The sequence below is a fragment of the Drosophila mojavensis genome, unplaced genomic scaffold, assembly GCF_018153725.1.
Source record: "Drosophila mojavensis isolate 15081-1352.22 unplaced genomic scaffold, ASM1815372v1 contig_136, whole genome shotgun sequence".
NCBI lineage: Eukaryota > Metazoa > Arthropoda > Insecta > Diptera > Drosophilidae > Drosophila > Drosophila mojavensis.
This window is the reverse complement of record NW_025318667.1, coordinates 9,655,412-9,676,772: the sequence shown is the minus strand read 5'-3', so window position 1 is coordinate 9,676,772 and position 21,361 is coordinate 9,655,412. Positions and strand designations below refer to the sequence as shown.

The 21,361-nt window shown below is 43.8% G+C and overlaps 1 protein-coding gene across 1 annotated transcript; it reads right to left on the bottom strand.

Annotated features, from left to right (window-relative positions):
- Positions 1-4,590: 4,590 nt before the first annotated feature.
- Positions 4,591-20,090, bottom strand: LOC6585077. The gene is made up of 7 exons (XM_044011684.1): positions 19,942-20,090; positions 18,951-19,128; positions 13,334-16,840; positions 13,174-13,261; positions 9,197-9,278; positions 8,381-8,725; positions 4,591-6,149 (listed from the first exon to the last, which is right to left on the bottom strand). The coding sequence occupies exons 3-7, from the start codon at positions 15,909-15,911 to the stop codon at positions 4,896-4,898; spliced, it is 4,347 nt and encodes a 1,448-aa protein (XP_043867619.1). The 5' UTR covers positions 15,912-16,840; positions 18,951-19,128; positions 19,942-20,090; the 3' UTR covers positions 4,591-4,895.
- Between the last annotated feature and the right edge of the window lie 1,271 nt (positions 20,091-21,361).

Sequence of the window (21,361 nt, the reverse complement as noted above, 5' to 3'; positions counted from 1 at the left end):
AGCGAATGCGAATATAAAAGCGACAGCAATTTAAAATTAGTAAATGTTAAAGCACAGCAACAAAGTGCAGAACGTGGTGGAGGAGCTACATGGGAGTAGAGAGAGAGAGAGAGGAGAAAGAGAAGGGGAGGGAGGAGTGAGAGAGAATGTGGGCAGCAGAGGAGCTGCCTCGAGGGGTAAAAGAGCCGAGTGTGTGCCAGGCTAGGTGAGGTTTGGCTAAATGGGAGCAACACGAACTGGTCTGCAATTAAAAACAAGTGAATGTTTGCCATCGTCAAGCAAGTGGCACGCCAAATACCCTGTAAAAATAATGTAGGCACTTCCAATTTTGCCAGAGTAGCAAAGGCAACGAATCAAATTTGGAAAATAAATTAATTTAAAATTATATTCAAATATTGAATTGAATTAGGACATCAATATTGCAGATATATTCTTAATAAAAATAAAAGTAAAATTTATTTTTACTTTAGAATAGAATTATGAAAAAAAAAAAAAAAATTGTACATCATAAATTACAAACAAAATTAATTAGAGGAACATGTCAAAATTAAATTTATTGTTTAAAATGTAATATATTTAACTAAAACTCAAGCTAAGTAAATAAAAATATTTTTAAAATTAAATTTAAACAGAATAAAATCAAGAAACAACAAAATGTATAAAATATTAATATAAAATTAAAATATAATAAATTATTATAAAATAAAATTTAAAAAAAAAAATAAATGATTATTATACAATCTAACTTAAGTATAAAAAAAATTAGAAAAATGAATTAGAAATTATAAGAATTTTATTTAAGTGTAATTTAAATTTTGCTGAGCAAAGCGCATACTACTTACAAAAAAATTATTATAAAAATTAAGTAAAAATTCTAGGACAATATAATTTAAATTAAATTAAATTATAGTTTTGCTGAGCAAAGCTCCTACTACTTACAACAAAATTATTATTCAAATGAAATAAAAGTTATATGAATATTTAATTTTAATTAGATTAAATTTAAGTTTTGCTGAGCTCGTGCCACTTACATAATACTTACGCATCGAGGGCCATATCGAATATAATTTGATATTCTGGTTGGCTTTTGTGTGCAGTGTAATGAGAGGGTATCCTTTTTGGGGGGAGCAGTTGGAGTGCTTGTTGAGCTGTTATTCCCGGCCATTGTCGCATGTCGTCTGTGAAACTTAAAACGTGCAACTAAACTGCAGCGTTTTACAGACAACTTGCCACACTGGCCGCACGGCCATGCCCCACTGGCTAAGCCCCAACTGCGCCGCTGGCGAACTCCCAGCTGTGCTGCTGCTTCACACTCGCTGTTTATAGGCTACCAACACTCTCTGCACCCCCCCCCCCCACTCTCCCTCCATCCCTCCCTCTCGCTCTATGTTCGAGTTGGGCCCGCTTTATGGGCCTTAAAGCGTGCGGGCCAAGCCGCTTAAGTGGGCTGTTAAGGGCTTGTTAATTTTATTGATACCAACGCCCGATCGAATGTTGTCGGCCCCCGCTACCCAAGATAAGGAGGCGTGGCACACTGAACCAACGGGGGCAACAGCAATTGGAGCAAGTGGTGCATTGGCACTCGACGTTGACATGCTCGACACATGTTGCGGCCAAGCGAAGCCCCCAAGGATGTGTATAAATTTATGTGTGTGTGTGTGCGGCCTGCATTGGTATGCAAGAAGTATACAAACTGACCCACTGCAGTCCAAGCCGGGCAGAGCCCAAAAGTCAAAGGCAAAGTTGGCCACTGAGCAAATTGAGCTGAAAATTTCATCAAATTAAGATATGTTAACAGACAGACAGAGAGAGAGAGAGAAAGAGAGTGAGTGACAGAGGGAGAGAGATGGGAAGTCTGACAGCAGGACAGAAGGCTCAGGATGAAATTGATGTCGATTTTCCAATTAACGAACAAGGCCACAGAAATATGAAAACCGCATGAAATTAATTCAAATTTGCTCGAATATTTAATGAAAAATTATTATGGATAATATTATTGTTATTATTGATATGTTCAGGCGAATATGTAAATACGAGTTGTGTTTGTTCTTATGCCTGAAATCATTCTGGCCTGCATTTGGCTACATTTTGTGTATCTTTCATCTCAGTAGACCTCTGAATATATCTGAGCTCATACTCTCTCATAGTCTCCATGGATTCATCCAAGTTACTTACCGTCGCAGCTCTGTAAATAAATCCACATATCGAATAAAATAAAATAGGTTTCTTAATATCTTGAATTTCAGTTTATTCATTATTCCAATCGCTGGTAAATCCTAGTATACATATATAGAACTTGGGCTTTACATATATATACTAGGTCAGATTATAGCCTTTGGTAGTTACCGTTTGATCTGTTCAGCTTTTACTGTTCCATGCTCTGCGCTCAATCGAGTCAATCTTTGGCTAACTTGGGCTATATATATATATCTATGTATATCTATATAGAGTATACATACATATATGTATTTTGGCATACCTTACACACACATACACATTCATATCAATTATCAATTTAATGCATAACTTAAGTTAAATAACAATCACATTTACTTATTCTGTTTTTTTGTTTTCTCCATTTTTCATTTTCTTTTTTTTGTTTTTGGCTTTTTTCTTATTGAAAAAAAAAAGAAGGATTCCGGCACTTGCCTAAATATTAATTCTATTTGGGATTATTTAAGTATATATCATATATCATTTAATCAGTTTTATATATATGTATTAATTATATTTATCTTTTTATGTTGTGCCTGCTCCGTAAAACCGCGAATTGTCAATAAAACAATTGAAAACAATCGAAAGATAACAAAAAACTTAAAAAACTTTCGTTCCACCGTTCGTTTGTGGAACTGATCGGAACCGATCTACATATATAACTTGCTATATCCTTTGGGTATTGCATATATAATTCTCTACTTGTAAAAAAAAACACAAACACGTACCACTTGCAGTGCACGTATTTCTCTTACTTTTTTTTACTTTTCTTTGATTTATGTATCATTTATCCTTTAGTTCTAGAATGTTTCTGCTTCTTCTTCTTCTTCATTTCTATAATATTGAGTTTTTCTTCCTCTGTAATAAATTTTTTTACGTCTATTTATTTTGAGAGTTATTTTTGTTTGGTTTTCTTTTGCTTGTATTGTATAATTGTTTACGTTGAGTTCTTTAAATTACGTTTTTTTTTCGGAGTATTCAATTGTTTATCTTAGTTATACATAGTACATCCATACATAAGTATATAGTTCATGCTTTGTTCTGAATCTGAAGTCCTTTGTTTTGTTTTTCTTTGTATCTTACTTTTCTTGTTTGTAGTTTGCTTTTATATTACCAAAAAGAAAACTATTAGCTAGTCGCTAGTGGTTCAAAGAGTACACAAGTTTTGCTCGCGTATCGTATTTTGTATAAGTAAAGTTCTTATATATTGTATAAATTGTTATTGTAAATTGTGTTTTCTTGTCTTGTTCTATATAAATTTCGGCACATTTGATTACGTTTCACAAAGAAAATTGAAAATAAATGTCAATAAATATCGGAGTACGAGACTTGTAGATACGCCTTGCACGCATCTTCACACCTGTTTGTGTCTATCTATGCCAAGTGTATGTTGAATTGAAGAAATATCTTAATGTAAACCATTGACACTTGAACTGATAAGCTAATGTTTATATTAGCTAAGTTAGTTGCAGCACTATTAGTGATTATCCGTAGATCTGTTGGCCCTATGGAGCTACGATCGAGCTTAGTTTGCACACCAAAACTCACAGCTCTGCGGCTGGCAGAAGCTGAGTTCACTGGGTCAGTGGCGGACATCATAGATCTCTTCAGCAGAGCTTCTGCATCTAAAGTGTTAATGGTGAGCTTAGTGCGCATACCAAAATGCAAAGCTCTACGGCTGGTAGAAGCTGAGTTCACTGGGCTGCTATGAAAAGTAGTGCGACTTTTCCACAGAACTCTTGCATAGCTTGAGTTTGGTATGAGCTCAAGCTGTAACCCGAAATTCAAAGCTGTGCTCTTTGTAGAAGCTGAGTTCACTGGGTATCTTTAGAGCTTGACTGAGATCCCAATAGTCCCGCATATCAAATTTTATAGCTCTATCTGTGGAAAATGCTGAGTTCCCTTGGCTAGTAGTTGGCATTGTTAAGGACTGTCATACCTCGCTAAACTCGACTTGCAAAAGCATAGTTCACTCGGTAATTTGGCTCGATATTGGCTTGCGCAATCAATAGATAGCTGAACAGTTTGTGTGCAAACAATTGAAACGTATTGTTTATGCATTCTCTAATTGTGTTTCGGGTATTTTGTATATCATTGTTTCTGTTTGGCGGTCATGGGGGAGGGAGGGGGCGCTGGGGGCGTTATATTATTTGGTTTCGGTGTTTGGCTTATTTGTTAGTTATTTGTAGATAGACATTGAAATAGCTGTAGCCGCAAATAGACAAACAATTAATTATGTTTTATTTGTAATATTAATCGCATTTGAATTGTTCTTACATATTATTTTTAGCTTTTTCTTATGTTTGCTCTTTCTTTTTGTTTTTATTATCAATATTTGAAAAATCAACAAACAGTTAAGTGGAAAAATTGAAATTCTTTTAGCATTATTTTTATTTTAATAATTTTTTTTTTCTTTTTTTTTTTGATTATTTTATGATGCCTAACGCTTAGTCTAGCCTAACCATTCGACACACACGAACACACATGTGTGTTTGTGTATGGGTGGGAACACTCACCCACCTCTTGCAAAAAAAAAAATATAACAACACCCACGTTGATCGAGTTTCTAAATAGCTTAGAGATTAGTATATATTGAGTACTCTTGCATAGCATACCTTCTTTCACTGCTTGCAGTTTCTGCTTCTTCTTCTTCATAATGCTGTTTCTTCTTCGTCTTCTTCTTAACTGCCATTCACATCGACGGCCATGGGCTGCGGCACCGCATGTATGCCGTTCGCGAGGCTCCCAGCGCACAATGTCGCACCGCTGGGCGAGGCGGGGGGCGAGGCCGGCGGCGTCAGAGTCGATGGTTGCTCCTGCCCGGTGCCAGTTCCATTGGTGTGTTCAGCGGTGTTTGGTGGTGCGCAAATTTTGCCATTGGCTAGCTTCAGCTGCTGTTTCGGCTCCTGCTCCTTTAGCTCCTTCTGTTTCTGCTCCTCTTGCTCTTCTTCCTCCTCCTCCGCGTCCTCGTTGTGCTGGTGTCCATTTCCAATGGCTGGCTCGCTGAGCGGTGGCGGTGGTGGCGGCAATGAATCCAATTGATTCGATTCCATCAGCGTAAAATCGTTGAGCTCCTTAATCTCCTCGGTTGAGGGCGGCGCCGGCAGGCTCATCAAGCTGTCATAATTGTTCTCTGGTTCCTCCTTTGCCTGCTGCTCCTTAGCATCTTCCACATTCACAGTTATCTGCCCAGCCTCTGTTTCGTTCTCATTTCCAAAGGCAGCTGGTGCTGGCACCGGCTGCTCCTGTTCCTCCTGCTGCTGCTGCTGTTCCTGCTGCTCCTGCTGCTTCTGCTGTTCCTGCTGCTGCTGTTGATCCTGTTGCTCCTGCTGCACCTGCTGCTCCTTCTTCTCCTGTTGCTCCTGCTGTTCCTGCTGTTCCTGCTGCTCCTGTGGCTCCTGCTGCTCCGGCATTCGCTCTGGCACATTGGCAGCTCCAATTTCCAGCTGAGACATAAGCACCATGGGCGAGTCATTGGCATAGCCAGGCTGCTCGATGACATAGAGCTCCTGGTTGCCATAGGAGTAGCGCTTGTTCGAGTCGCTCGAGGAGGTGGAGCTCAAGTCAGACTGGGAGAGGCCCGTTTGGGACTGTATGGGCTGCTGGCGGTCAGTGTCATGCTCCTCATCCGGCAGCAGCTGCTCCTCCTCGATGAGCTGCAGGCCCACAGCTGCGCCCACGCCGACTGCAGCTGGCTGATTGGCAAAATCGCTGGGTGGTGCATGGATCTGGACTTGTTCGTGGCTGGGCGGCAGGCTGCGCTCCTCCAGCGTCGACAGCTTGTTGCTAGTATCGAAGGGCAGCTCCGTGATGTCTACGCCAGCGGCGGGGCTATCCGGCGGCTGTTTCGAGTCAATGCCGCGTGCCACCTCCACCACAAAGACGCCGTCCTTGTCCGTGTGCATCTTCGTCTCGCGGGCGTTGCGCGAAATGTCCTGAAGTAGCGAAAGAGAGAGAGAGAGAGAGGGAGAGAAAGAGAAAATAGCGAGAAATCAGCAAAGGAGCGCCAACAGTGGGACAACACTTGCAACGGACACGGACACAGACACAGTGTGAGTGAGCGAGAAGTGGGAGGAGCAGAAGTGCTCGAGCTGAAGATGGAAGGAGTGCTAAATGCTTGACAGCAGTGGCCAGGAGACGAATCGAGTGGCTGCCAAGCGGAAAGTGCCGAAAATTGCATTTGCATATGCTTTGCCCTATGACAAATTTACACCTTGCATAGAACGAGGTAGACAGAGTCAGGGAGAGAGAGAGAGAGAGTGAGTGAGAGGGGGGAAGAGGGTGGAGAGGGAGCGACAGTGTGTGTGTGAGTGTGACTGTGACAGAGAGAGAGAAAGAATGCTTTACACAGGTGTGACAGAGCTGGGTCGCTTGACAAATAACTGGCACTCGACTGCAGCCAGAGTGTGGCAAAGAAACCCAAAGGACGACAGGACAGTAACTGAGAAGCGACTCTAAGTGGCAGCTCGACTAGCAAATACCCTATCTGAATGGGAAGCGTTTACAAATTCGAGCTGACGAAACTGAGTTGATATAACTTTTATTTCAATTATGTTATTACGTCTATTGGACTGAATAAACCCTGTAAAGGAATTTGAAAAAATATTTGTACACACTGGCAGAGCCCGAAAGGCGATATATAGCGAACTGGTGAGATTCTAGACGAAAAAATACATATTGAAATAGCAATATATCTGCCCCTAGCCCCTCTAACCATTCAAAATACCCTTCAAGCGATTATCATTTGGGTACAGGGTATTCCAAGCAAACAAGCTGGGGAGGTATAGGGACAGGTTTATATAAAACGATGTCAGCCAAAGGATTTCCCAACAGATGCATCAGCTGCAGTTGCTCAGGATCGATCACAGTCAGGCCGATAGGGCGAGAGGGGGGTGACATGAAGAGCTTAAGCTTTTACATTGAAAAGGGGTAAACACATACTTGGCACACTTTTTAATGCTAGTGATAGACTGATGAAGCTGTCTCTTTCGCACTCAATGAACAGCATCTTGACTGATGTCCAATTTCTGCTCCACTCAAGTGTTGATTGATGAGACAAGAGCTAGCTGTTGGTTAACCTAAGAATCAGCTTATGATGTGAGGGCTGCTCATGCATCGGGTGACTGGAAGGAAGACAGTTTTTTCTTATACGGAATGCATCTATCTCTGTCTCACTCCAAAGCAACGGCAAAGAATTAGCTAAAGGAGCTTACTATTAACAGAACTGGAAGTGTGAAACTAAGAGAGAGAGAAGGAGACAGCTATGTGTCGAATCAAGAGGGCGAGAGAGACAGTTGTAGTTTGTATAAGCTAAGAGCGAAAGAGACAGTCAACTATAACTAGTTACCAGCTAATGTACAACATTTAGACATGTTCAGGCAGGCAATATCAACAGTACAACATCGACAACATCAACATCAACAACATCAACAACAACATCGACCATATCAACCCTTCAATCAATCGAGCATTCAGTACTACGACAAGGACGCAGACATACAGAATGAAGGAGGAAGAGGAAGAGAGACAGAGACAACAAAGATATTCATAGAATAAATATAGCTCTAAAGATGCACACTAAATTCACAGAAAGAGTCGCGGAACTAGCTAATCAGCTAAGCGTGTGAGCTAGTTCAAATGAACTTAGTTATCTGAAATATATGTTTATAAAAACTTAGTATTTTTGTTTATATCAGCTAGAACTAGCTCAGTAAAAAGTTAAGTCAAATGACTAAAAAATTCAAAGTGAACTAGTTCATAATATCTAAATCAAATTGAATTTAGAAATTTGTACGTTACACTAGATTTGATAGAAATACTTAGTACAAATGACCGTTCATGTGAACTAGTTCCAGTTCTTAAGAACTGCTTCTTAAACCACAATGAATTCACCACTGCAGTGCACTGATAATAATATAATATATAATAATATATAATAATAGGTAATAATTGATTAAAGAGTTACTCTATATTTGCGAAAGAACTAGTTCACTAGGGTGAACAACTCCTGCTGTGAGCAAGTGTGTATCCTTCGCTAGTCTTATGACATGGTGCGAGTAAAAGAGACGACAACAGGCAAGACAAGACAAGCAGTTGAGCGGCTTAACAGCTGTTAAGTAACAGGTGTTAGCTAACAGCTGCCCAAGCTGCTCACAGTTGAACTTACATGTCGCTCTTCGGTGACAACAATTAGATGATTATCTTTGAGCGTCATCTTTGTGACGGAACCGCTGAACGTGAAGGCGGCGCCAGAGATTGTGGGCGTGGCAGCGCCCGTAGCTGGGGGCGTCAGAATATCGGGGCTCGTCTCGAATTGAAACTCAATGCACTGCACCCCGCTGGCCAGCGCCAGCGACATGGAACGAATGAGCGATGCATTCGGATTGAGATTCAGTTCCGGACTCGAGTTTCGATTTGGCATCGCATTTGCGGCAGCTGCCTGTTGACTGCTCGGCTGCGATGTCGGCGGCGAGAAGGAGGCGACCGACGAGGACGACGACGACGACGACGACTGCAAAGTAACAGAGTGCACAGGGCTTTTACAATATTTCTTTCTTTCAGTGTACAAACACACACACTCGCACACACACTCGCACAATGTAGCTGAACAGAATGGAGAAGCCAAACTTGAATTAGTTTTGCGAGTTGCCGCAACTATTTGAATGCATTTCAATTACGTTGTGAAAATGTTCACAAATTTACGCAACATTTTTGCCATTGTTTAAAGGTATTTTTTTCTCTGAATGAGCGGTGGGCGTGGTGCTGCCATGCAGCCAAAAGTTGCCAACATTTGCCTCCGAATTTCAAATGGGGGAAGTTTTTCATCGCGCAGCTTCGTTCATCAAGCACTTTGTCATCTTTTCGCTGTTGCGCCTTCATCATCACCATCATCATCATTGTGAACTATAGCTTGTTAAGCTGCTTCATCATCATCATCATCATCATCATCATCATCATCAACTGCAGCTAGTTGGGCACTTACCTCATGCTTAGAGTCCTGGCCGTGGCCCTGCTCGCTGTCATCGCCAGCGGCACTTGAATTCGCATTCTTGTTCAGCAAATAACTGTGAAAGAAGAAAAGACAATAAACACACAGAACACGCACAAGAGATAGAGAGATAGAGAGAGAAAGAGAGGGAGAGAGAGAGAGAGAGAGAGTGAGAGAGAGAAAGTTAATATGAGTTAGATATAAAGATAAGTATGTAAAATGCTGTGCATATAGAATGTGCAGTTTGGGCTGCACAGCAAAATTTGTTGCCTATTTGTGGGGTAATCATAAGTGTTTGCATCAGTGCTGCCAATTTGCTTAAAGAGCGAGACAGAAAGTGCAGCCCAGCTGTTTAGAAAAAGCATGAAATATCATATATCGCCCAATTTGATGTGTTGCTTAGGCATAATATTCGATTATTCGATTAACAGTGCTGCCCATGTATTAAAAAATCCCAACTATAAATAAGCTCTAAAATTTCAATAGCAGAGAGAGAGAGGGAGAGAGGGGGAAAGAGAAGGGTTCTTTAAATTTACATAAAGTTGAAAATAGTAGGGCCAGCCAAACTCCCACATAACAGTGCTGCCCATTGAAGGTTATAAAACTCTGAGCAGAGTATAACTCTATTATCTCTTCTTGATTCCCACAGCAGCTCTAGCAGATGATGCGTATATCGTGGCCTTTTATAAAGTAAACGCAAAGCTGTTGCTGACGCACTTGAGCCATAAAGTGCTGCCCATCCACCATGAAACATTTACAAGAGAACGCATGAAGAAACACGTAGCAAAGATTAATACTCAAAAACCCGCCACTCAGGAAACCTTTCAAGCGAGATTACCATATGCATAAAAAACAAAATCACAATCTGCACAGTTTAACAAAAAAAGTAAGTAACGCCCATTAGTTGTAAAAAAAAAAAAAAAAACAACTCCGATGCAGCACTCAACACGAGCTGCTGGCGCTAAGGAATGTGTAAGGATTTTTGTAAATCGATTGTATGCAAACTGTATGAAGCTTCCTAATTTACAACAGTTTATTGGTATCCGCAACAACCACGACAGCTATGACAACCCACTTAAGTGCTGCCCATCTGGCCGAGAAGTGCTGACAGCACTCACAGGGCTTAGTACAAGTAGAAGACGCAGGCAGCAAGATAAACGAGCTTACGACTCACTCTTCAGAGCAAAGTGCTTTGCAAAATGCATGAAAAACAAGCGCAGCTAAAGGTGTGTTGCATATGAGTGATAGATATTGTTGTTTACATTCCTAATCTGCGTGCCCCGACCCTCTCTCCCGTAGCCCCCATTTCAGCCACCCTGCGGTCCTGCGTCCCTCTCAGGCGTTCTTCAACCCTTGGCATACTTGAAAGACCTTCGCATTTTACTCTCGTTTTTAATGCGTTTTTTTTTTTTCGTTTTCGTTTTTCGTCTTATTTTTCCTGGCAAACATTTGTACAAATTGTCGCGCACAACGCACGCACACTCACGCACGCACACGCACACACACGCACAACTAATTTCTCGTCTCGACAGTTTATTGTGCAATTTCCTTTTTCAACCAAACACATGAGTGCTTCAGCTCCCTTGCCTCGGTGTGTGACCACCGTTAGCAGCTTGGAAAAAGGATGAATGCTTCAGTTGCCTATGCTCGACTAGCGCATACCCTACCCAGTACTGTGTGTCAACGCTTTTACTGAGAGAATGCGATGATTTGGTTCTCTAGCTCTAAGAGTTCTTGAGTTGGGGAGTAAGACAGAGAGTGAGAGAGCGAGAGATAGATAGAAGGTAAGAGATATCGATATCAAGCCTGTCTTCAAATATGCACCTTTAGATTTCCGTTAAGTACTTCAACTCTTTTACTGAGCGAAAGATATGAACTAAACCTAAATTCCCTAGCTCTAAGAGTTTTTGACTTGGGGTATAAGAGAGAGAGAGGGAGAAGGATAGGTTGAGAGTAAGAGATATCGAAAACAAACTGTTCTTCAAATGAGCACCTTTCGATTTCTGTCAAGTGCTTCAACTCTTTTACTGAGAAAATGAGATGAACTAAATCTGAATTCCCTACCTAGCTCTAAGAGTTCTTGAGTTGGGGTATAAGAGAGAGAGAGAGAGTGAGAGAGAGAGAGAGAGAGAGAGATAGGTAGAGAGTAAGAAATATCGATAACAAACTGTTCATCAAGTGATACAACTCCTTTGATGGAAGAACGAGATGAACTAAATCTTAATTCTTTAGCTCTAAAAGTTCTTGAGTTGAGGTATTAGACAGAGAGAGAGAGAGACAGAGAGAGTGTGCGATATATCGATAACAAACTCTTGTGCAGATATGCACCTTTAGATTTTCTTCAAGTACTTCAACTTTTTTACTGGGAGAATGAAGTGGACGTTTAGCTATAATTCAAATCAAAAGTCTTTGGCTCTAAGAGCTTGTGGGCAAGAGATATGTAGAGATTCGGAAAGATATCGATAACAAATTGTGGTTCAGATATGCATGCAACATTTCAGCTGCGAGATTGATCCATGCACAGCTTTCATGTGCCTAATCAAGCCCGTATGGGGTGGTATACCCTGTCGCCGCAGTCATATTCCGTGTGTTGCGGGTAAAGAGGAGAAGCAGAAAAAAAGGCAGGCACAAATTTATTTCCGTTGCGCATTTGTCGACTTTCATCTCGTGTGGCAGCTTTTTGTGGCAACTCGCAACTGGCAACTGGTTTGCGGTTGCCATTTTGACGTTTTATGCGTTTGCTTTGGGGCCTGCAACAAGGCGAGAGGCGCCGCTGCCTCCATCGCCGTCGCCGTCACCGTCACCGTCACCGTCGCCTTGTTAGCTTCAATGCCACTTGCCATCTTCATCATCTTCACTTGTCTCCCTTTCTCACTACCCCTCTCTCTCTCTCTCAGTCTATGCTTGTTGTGTGGGGAGGGGGCAACTTCCGCTTCCGGCGCTGTCTGTCGACGCCCGCCGTTGATTTGTGGCGCCTTTAGATTTTCGGGGCAGCTTTCATCTTGACGCCCCGCCCATGCCGCCCCCCTTCAGCATCTCATTTCTGCCTCTGCCTCGGCTTCTGTTTCTCCTGCCAGCCGCCAGCCGCCAGCCGCCACGCATGGCCTTCATTTTGTTTGGCATTTAGTGCCCGCATATAAAAAGCAACGGCAACAAATTCCCATTTACGTGGCATGCTCGAGATTTATGTGTATCGCAGGAGCCTGTGCGCGGGCAGTGGCAGTGGCTGGGGCAGGGGCAGAGGCAGCGACTGGGTCTCGCCTGAAAGGATGTTGCGTGCTGACATTGCGTCACACCCAAGTTCTGGCTAAGTCACAGATTTGCTGCGAGAAATAAAATGCCAGAATGAAGCTGATAAATGCGATTTGCCACGCCCACCCAAGCCAAGTCAACTCCCATGTGTATTATGCTTATTCCTAAGCAGAGCATGCAAGCCCACGTGTGTGTGCATGTGACATGCTGCTGCTGCTGCTACTCCTGCTGCTGGTGTTACTGCTCCTGCTCCTGCTGCTCCTGCTACTCCTGCTGCTGCTTCAGGTAGCCCTTTTGGCACGTTGAAAGCAACTGCAGCTGGCTTGCTCTCCGTGCCCCGTCCCCCGTCCCCCGTCCCCTCCTTGCCTGTTTCTTGTGTAATAAACAGGGCGTCGGATTAGTCGGTAGTTTCGTCCTGCTTTAGGTTGCCTTTGCCGCGCGTGCTTATTGCAGCAATTGCCACCATTTGGCTTTCAATATTCCCCCGCCCCCTGCTTACCACCTCATGCCACCTTCTCTACCCCTTCTGTCTGCTGCTTTCAGCTTCATTGAGCAATCGCAATTATTTTCGAGTTTCATGCACATTGCAGCCGAGCAATGCCTGAGCAATCCGAGGGATCCCTCGAAAAGCTGACATTGACTTACGAGCTCCTATGTGTGGCTTCAGCTGGAGTTAAGCTTCGGCTCGCTCATGCACAGCATATAGAATCGTTACTTACCGCACGGCGCAATACATGGAGGTCAGCAGTCCGGCGGGCAGCACGACTATGATGAGACCCATCGAAACGGCAAAGAGATTCAGGAAGCCTAGAAAGAAGGAGAGGACAGAGGACAGAGGTTAGTTGACAGTTTCCAGCTGCTTCATCCGATTCAGCTCACCATCGTAGTTGGCCAGCGGATCCTCGGAGAGGGCTGTGGCATTGCCCATGCGCTCGCCATGCAGCAGCGGCGCCATGGCAGAGGCCGCGCCCGACTTTGTGCCCTTGACGCTCTCATTGTGCAACTGGAGCGTGGCATTGAGCAGCTCCGCCATGGGCAGCTCCTCGCGATGCAAGTGACTGAAGCCATGATTGATCGACTGATGGCTGAGTGCGTGCTGCGCCTGCTCTGCGTCCTGCTGCTGCAGCCGATGCGTGGGACTCTCGAAGGGATAGGAGCCCTCGACGCCGTCGAAGCCGCCGCCAGCACCGTCATCGATCAGATCGCCGCCATACTGAATGGAGCTCTCAATGACATCCGGATCGCTGGACAGACCCAGCCCGTTGCTCTCGATGTCGTTCTCATAGATGCTGCGCCCCTGGCCGATCAGCTCGCCCGGCATATAGTCGATCTCCTTGAGCTCGATCTGCGGCGGCAGCTCCCCAATAACGGGCACTCCGATCGCCAGGTCGGGCAACACCGCTGGCTGTATGATTATGTCCGGTTGCTGGGAGCTGGCGGCAACCTGTGGCGGCACCGACTGCTGCTCCACCTCAATCACCGACTCACCCACATAGGTCACGTCCAGCGGCGGTGCGCCATCCGAGCTGGAGCTGGGACTGCGCAGAATCTTTAGCGCGTCGGCCGTGTGATGCTGCGGCGAGAGTATAATGTCCTCCTCATAGCGGGCTGTGACTGCTGAGCTGCGCTGCGACTGCGACTGCGACTGCGACTGCGACTGCGACGGATCCTGCCTGTAGCTGGCCGGAAAGAACTGATTCTCGAACTGTAGCTTACGCTGCTGCTGCTCGCTGCTGGAGCTGGCCGTGGGCAGGGACTCGCCCACCTTGACCTCCGTATTCGATATATAGAAGATGGTGTCCGAGTCCCGATCGATGCTCGGCTTGCGTGGCAGCGGCGGCGGCGGCGGCGGTGGCGGTGGCCTCGGCAGGCCAGCCCGATCGCCGCCCTTCGTATCGGCCATGAACAGCTCGTCGGCAGCATCCTGCGGCGGACGCACAGCCGGCGGTGGTGCGTCCGAGTGGTACGGATAGCTGAACATCGAACTGAGATTCAAGTGCTCCGCGCTGGCGCTGGATATGTTCTCGGTGCTGTTGTCGATGATCTCCACGACGAGTATCTCATCGTTGGGCTTGCTGGCCTTCGCATCGCCGACCGCCGGCTGGCGATAGGAGAACTCCAGATCCTCGCTCTCGTTGCCAAAGGCCTCCGACACATTGATGTGGATCTCGATGGCAGCTGGCTCGGGTTTGCCCACGCCGCCGCCCGGGACAGCCTGGCCCATGCCGGCGGCCGGCTGGGTGGAGACATCGGCGCGATCGATTACGTATTGGGTGAAGCGCTCCTGGGCCATGGGCGAGCTGGGTGGCTTGGTGGTGCCCACCGCTGGCTCCATCGGCTTCGGGTAGTAGCCCTGCGTGTCGCGGAAATTCGTGGAGGCCACTATCGAGTCGACGGTCGAGTCGTAGACCTCGATTTGTATGTCCGATATTTTGGATTCGGTGCGCGGTGGTGCCGCTAGCACCGCTGACCCGGACACCGTTATCTCAGCCGCTGCCATGGGCAGACGGGTGGTGCTGCTCTGCGGCTCCGGCACCTGAAAGACGGTTGTTGACAGTACTGACTGCGTGTGTGGTGCAGCCGGCAGGGTGGTGCTGCTGCTGGTGGTGGTGCTGCTGGTGGTGGTTGCCGGTCGCTGCGAGCTGCTCTCAATGTTCGATTCGAGCAGAGCTGTGGGCGCTAAAATCTCCACGATGCGTCCCTCCCGCAGCTGCTGCTCGATGGTGTCGTCATGCGGTGGTCGCTGTGCCACCTCCTGGTGGTCGGGCGCCAGTGGTTTCTTCAGTGGATGAGCCACACTAAACGTTTTCTCGCCCATAAAAATGGGTCCCAAATAGCCATTCGGCACGGGCAACAGCTCGGGCTCTGTGCTGCTATCTGGAGTGGTGCTGGTGGTGCTGGTGGTGCTGGTAGTGCTGGTGGTGCTGGTCGCGCTAGTTGTATCTATTTCCATTTTGTTGGTGGTTGTTGCTGCTGTGGCAAAGTGTTGCTGCTGCAGCTGCTTCTTCTTGGTCAGCTTGAGTCCATCGTGTCCACTGCCAATCGGTGGTGCTGCTGTCACTTCCAAGTCCAGCAGCCGCACCACCGCATCCACCGAGTGTGTCAGCTGGTCAGTTGTTGTTGTTGTTGTTGGCGCTGCGGTGGTTATTGACTGGCTACTTGCATTAGCAACTGTTGCTGCTGTTGCTGTTGCTGCTGTTGCTGCTGCTGCTGTTGTTGCTGTGGTGTTGCTGCTGTGCTGACGCTGCTGTTGCTCATGCTTTGTAGTCGCTGTCAGTGTGGGCGTGTCGCCCGCAACACCAAACTTCAAACGCTGTGTGGCTGTTGCACTTGCTGTGGCGGCAACTGTTGCTGCTTGCGCCTGGCCATTGCCGCTGTCGCCGACCAGCAGCAATATTAACCACAGGGCGATGGCTGCCTGGCCACGCCCATTACAGCTACGTGCAGCAACTGCCATGTTGCGGTTGCTGCTCCTGTTGCTGCTGCTGTTGCTGTTGCTGTTGTTGGCTTTGCTGCTGCTGCTGCTGCTGTTGCTGTTATTTTGATTATGCTTTGTGCTTGGCTCGTGCTTTCTTGTTTTCTTATGTAAATTTAGTTTTGATTTTGCTGCAACTGTTGCTGCTGTTGCTGTTGCTGTTGCTGTTGCCTTTGGCACTTAATTTTCTCCTTTACTGTTGCTGCTGCTGTTGCTGTTGCTGTTGCTGTTGGCACTTGGCATTGTCGTGTTGCACTTCAGGCTGCTCGGCATCTTCGTCTTCATCTTCATCAACATCTTCAGCAGTCCGCGCAGCCGTCGCAGCTGTCGCCGCTTTCATTCATTCGCTCAATATGCTGTTGCAGTTGCTCTTGCTTGAGTGGTTGCTGTGGCACTTATTGCTGCTGCTGCTGTTGTTGTTGTTGTTGTTGTTGTTATTGTTGCTGCTACTATTGCTGCTGCGGCCATTTTCTGCGGCTACAGCGCCGCGGCTTTTCTTTGGACCCGGCTACAACTGCTGCTGTTGCTGCTGCTGCTGCGGTTGCTGCTGTTGCTGCTGTTGCTGCTGTTGCTGCTGTTGCCGGCGGGCGTCGTTCTCTTTGTTGGCACACAAATTTCAAGATACAAATAAAATATATATATATATGTGCATATATATTTATATATACATATATCTGTGTGTGTGTGTGTGTGTATAGAAGGAAATAAAGGCATAAAATAAAAAATGGTCTGCTGCTTTTAGCACTTAACGCGGCGCGTTTCGCCTGCTGCTTCGTGTTTTCCTTTCTCCTTTTTTTCCTATTTTTATTTGCTTTTGCTTTGCTTTCGTCTCTCTTTTTTTTTTGCTATTTTTTATTTTATTTTATTTTATTTTCTCTGTTCTCGCCTTTGCTGCGCGCCTCGAATGAGTTCTGCTTGAGTGGAAATGAAATTTAAAATAACGAAATATGCTGCAACAACAAGAGACTTGCTGCTGTTGTTGCTGCTGCTGCTGTTGCTGTTGCTGTTGTTGCTGCTGCTGCTGCAGTTGCTGGCAATGCAATAAAAAGTAATGCAACGACGCGCCAAAGTATGCTATGAAAAGAAGCAAAAGCAGATGAAGACGAAGCAAAGTCGAGTGTGGAGCACAAAGCGAAGTTAAAATAACGACCATAAATAAAGCCCGTAAATCGAGTGGCAAGCTCCACAAAACCTTTTCGCTCGCAATTCGCCAAGTTTCATATATACATCATCTATATGTGATGTATGTATTTCTGATGTAGCTAGTCTCAAAATATCATTAATCTGCACTCGATGTAGTGAAGCTTATCTAAATTCTTGTTTGGATTTGCTAAAACTCTAGGTTAACCTTTGCATTTCTTGCTAAAATCTATCTTATGGTATTACTCTAGCTGGAATCTATTAAAAACTGCGCTTGTCGTCTAGCTCAACTCGGACTAGACTCTACTCTGTCTGTATTTCATGATGTTCCCCAAATACTTTAAGTAGATAAGCTCTTTCTTTTCTATAGACTTTGTTTGAAAGCTTTTTAGTTTTTCTTATCGAATGGTATATTTTCTATAATTTATTTTTATTATTATTATATATAAATATATAAATATATAATTATATTTAATATATATATTTAATTTTTTTGTAATTTATTTATTTATTTTTATTTATTATTATTATTATTATTATTATTTTTTTTCATTTAACTAAATTCATTTCTAGCATTATTTCCTCTTTCACTCCTCGTCATCCAACTTTTATGTTTCAAACTTTGCCCCTGGCTAACGTAATTCGGAACGCCCCCTATAAAATGAGACTTGGACCGTTTAAGACCTAAATGGACCCTAAATACCGAAATGCCCATTCAGATTTTTATGTTTTAGTCGCGCAACTGCGACAATTCTCGATGGCAACGAACGAGTGCACTAAACGCAACTTGAGGATTTCTGATTGAAAGCCCATGAAGAAATGCGAGCGAAAATTCAGATTAGTTGCCATAGCAATTATGCGAAACTCTGTTTGCTTTCAAGCGGTCTTTTGATGCTGCTCCTGCCGAAGGAGAGACAAGGCCGATGGGCGGGCAAGGGTTGGTTGGCTCTTAATAAAATCAAAATCATTTACGGCACATTTCTATGAATTGAAGAATAGCCAAAGTGTGGCCAAAGGAACGAGAGTCTAGACAGTCGCCCAGCAGTCTTTAAGGCACAACAGGAAAATCCAATTTAAAGAACTTTCATCAAAGTAGAAGAAGAAAAACTAAATAAAATAGAATCAAATAAATTTGCAGCCTTGTCAAAATGTAAAGGTGAAGCCTAGAGTCAAGTGGATCCCAGTGTTGACATTAAAGAGCTGATGAGAACTTTTGATTTACGTGTGCCGTTAGGCAGGAGACAATCATTTTGAATGGGCCAGCAAGGGAAATTCACATTTTCACAGTTTCAGGCCGCAACAAGAAAAATAAACGAAAGATGAAATGCGAGATGCTTCGAGTGTGTGAAGTTATTTTATTTAGACCACAGATAGAGAGAAAGAGAGAGAGAAAGAGGGGAGAGCGAGAGAGAGAGAGAGAGCGCGCGTGTGGGAGCGAGAAATTGAAAATGAAAACAAAATATGCCATAGAAATACGAATTTCCCAATTTTCTCGTTTTGTGTGGGGCAAGTGGAGCGAGGGAACGTTTTTATTGCTTTTTGTCTTTGGTTGTAAACCCGAAAATGCGATGCAAATTAAATATAAAGCCTGCCAAATGATTCGATTTCGAGCCTCAACCCTTGGCCCCGGCCATCAGAGGAAACCTCAAGCAAAAGGTTGCGGTTGGCTCTTCGCCCCTGAACCCAAAGGGCCGCCCCAGCGGCACGCAGGATGCCGAGAGTCCTGGCAAATGGCTATGCACTTTGTCCATTTACAAAACCGCAAAATCAACTGCAAAGCAACAGCAACAACAACAGCAACAACAACAACAATAGCAATAGCAAATGTTCTTTATGTTTATTTGATAAGATGAAGGTGAAGATGAAATGTGTTTTACTTACCGGCAAAAGATGTTGCTGCTGCTCTGCTGCTGGTGATGCTATTCGCCCTCTTCTTCTTCTTCGTCGACTGCCTCTTCTATTTTCGTTTTGGGCCCCGCAAGGTAATCCAAGGGTCCTTGCGCAGCCTTTGCGTGCCAATCACAATCACACACTCAGTTCACAATAGTTTTGCTTAGCACTGGAACAAAAATAAGTAATTGCTGGTGTGAAAACTGGCTCAGAGCTGGCTTTTGGCCAGCTGCAACACGCGACACACCCGGCGGGCAACACAAGCACGCGCAACGCCAACAATTGCTGTTGCAGCTGCAGCAGCAGCAGCAGCAGCAGCAGCCACAGCAACAACAAAAACGCACGCGCGAATCAAACAAATTTGTATTTTCAAAAAATACTACATATAAAAGTTAAAAAAAAAAAAAAAAAAATATTTCTTTACAAAACTTTTTGAAATATTTCAAAAATTGTTTTGAAATTTCTTTTCAGCCCAAACTTTCTAAATATGAAACATATAATATTTTAATATTTTTTAATTTTTATCTATTTTATATTATGTTCGTTTCAATTAAAATGCATTGAATTTCATTTTCAAATTTTTCTTAAATATTTCAAAGTACTAGTTGAATATTTTTAGAAACACTTGAATTTTTAGGAATTTCATACACAATGTTTATTTGTTATTTGAAAATTAGCTGCATTTCAAAAATTAATTTTTAGCATTTTTTTACAAATACCCTTTCTTTTCGGCTCTTTCAATATTTATTAAATTTATTTATTTTAATTTTTTAAATTAAAGTTATTAAACTAATTAAAAAAATTTATTTTATGTACGTTAAATATTTCAAAAAGCTTTCCATTATTTACTTTTGCAGCTTCATCTTGTTTGCTTAACAAAAATAATTAAATAAATAAATAAATGAATGGAGCGGAACGGGTTGAGGTGTTAGGTTAGGTAAGTGCGGGCTGGTGGTGCTGTGGTTGAGGAGTTTTATCTCACGGCTGTTGTTGTTGTTGATTTTCTTTTTCTGTTTTTTTTTTTTTTATTTTTTTTTTTTTTGCTAGTATGATTCGTTGGCGCTTGGCTTATCCGTTGGCGTTGCCGCTGCTGCGTCCTTTAGCTCCGAAAACCGCACGCAAACTGCGCAAATCGCATCGCATCCTTTGGTCTAAAAGGACGACTGGCCGAGCGATTCGCCGCCTTCGCCGATTCACAGCTGTTGACGGCGACGTTCGACGTCGACAGCGAAGCAACGTTCGGCAGCTGCGCACACGCTGCCTGGTTGCTGTCTCCGCTAGGCGCAGTGTTACCAGACTCTCTAGACTCTGCCAGAATTAACACTTGCCTGCAATTAATAAAGCAATTCCTCATAAATACTTGAACTCATTCTGAATTTTATTTGTATTTGATTTTTCTATACTTCCGTTTGTTTATTTTATATATAAAGTCTTTTCAATTTGCCTGCTCGTTTGAAATTCTGAACAGTCTGGCAACGCTCAGCGCATTAGCTTGTGCACAAATCAATGCACTTCCAGTCTACACACATTAAGTTTCTTGTAGAGTTTCGTAAGCAGTTGAGGTGGGGAAAAGCTCACAGAGTTTTCAACCGAGTTCCGCTTGCTTTTAAGCTGAACGCAAAGCTCAAGCAAAGCTGTAAAATCTGTGAAAGCTCTGTTTTATAAAGCATCAAGCCTAAAAGACGACAAAGCCGAAAGTTTTGCTAGACATTTCATTTGCAGGCATTGCACTTCGACAAATTTGTTCATTTAGGGAAATCATTTCAGCAGATCAGATTAAAACTAGTTCACCTGTAATTTGCATATTGTTCTAGTTATATAATGTATGTATATCTATTATTTATATATTTAATTCTTCTATGTATTCTCAACTGGTAATCTGAAACCCACTTTTAAACTTCCTTCTTTTCTTGTCCGCTCTTCTTCCTTTCTGTGTTTCTTATCTTTACACCTCGATCTCTGCCTCTCTCGATTTCTCGCTCTCTCTCATTTTGACTCCTTGTCATTCTCATACCCTCACTCTCTCTCTCTCTCTTTCTTCATTTAGATATATTGTTCAAACTCTCTCTCTCTCTCTCTCTCTCTCTCTCTATCAACCATTATCGCTCACCCAATCTCTCTCTCTCTCTGCCTCTCATTTACTTTCATTCTCTCTCTCTCTTTCTCTATGTCTCTCTCATTACGTATTCTCATACACTCAGACTATTTATGCATCTCTCTTTCTCTCTCTCTCTCTCTCACTCTTAGACTCTCTCTCTCTCTATGTCTCTCTCAATACATATGTAAGCATTAATTTCTCTCTCCATCTCTTTATTTTGTCATACACCCAATCGCACTCTCTCTCACTCTCTTTCTATCTCTCCGTCTCTCAATATATCGCTTTTTCATACACTCATACACGC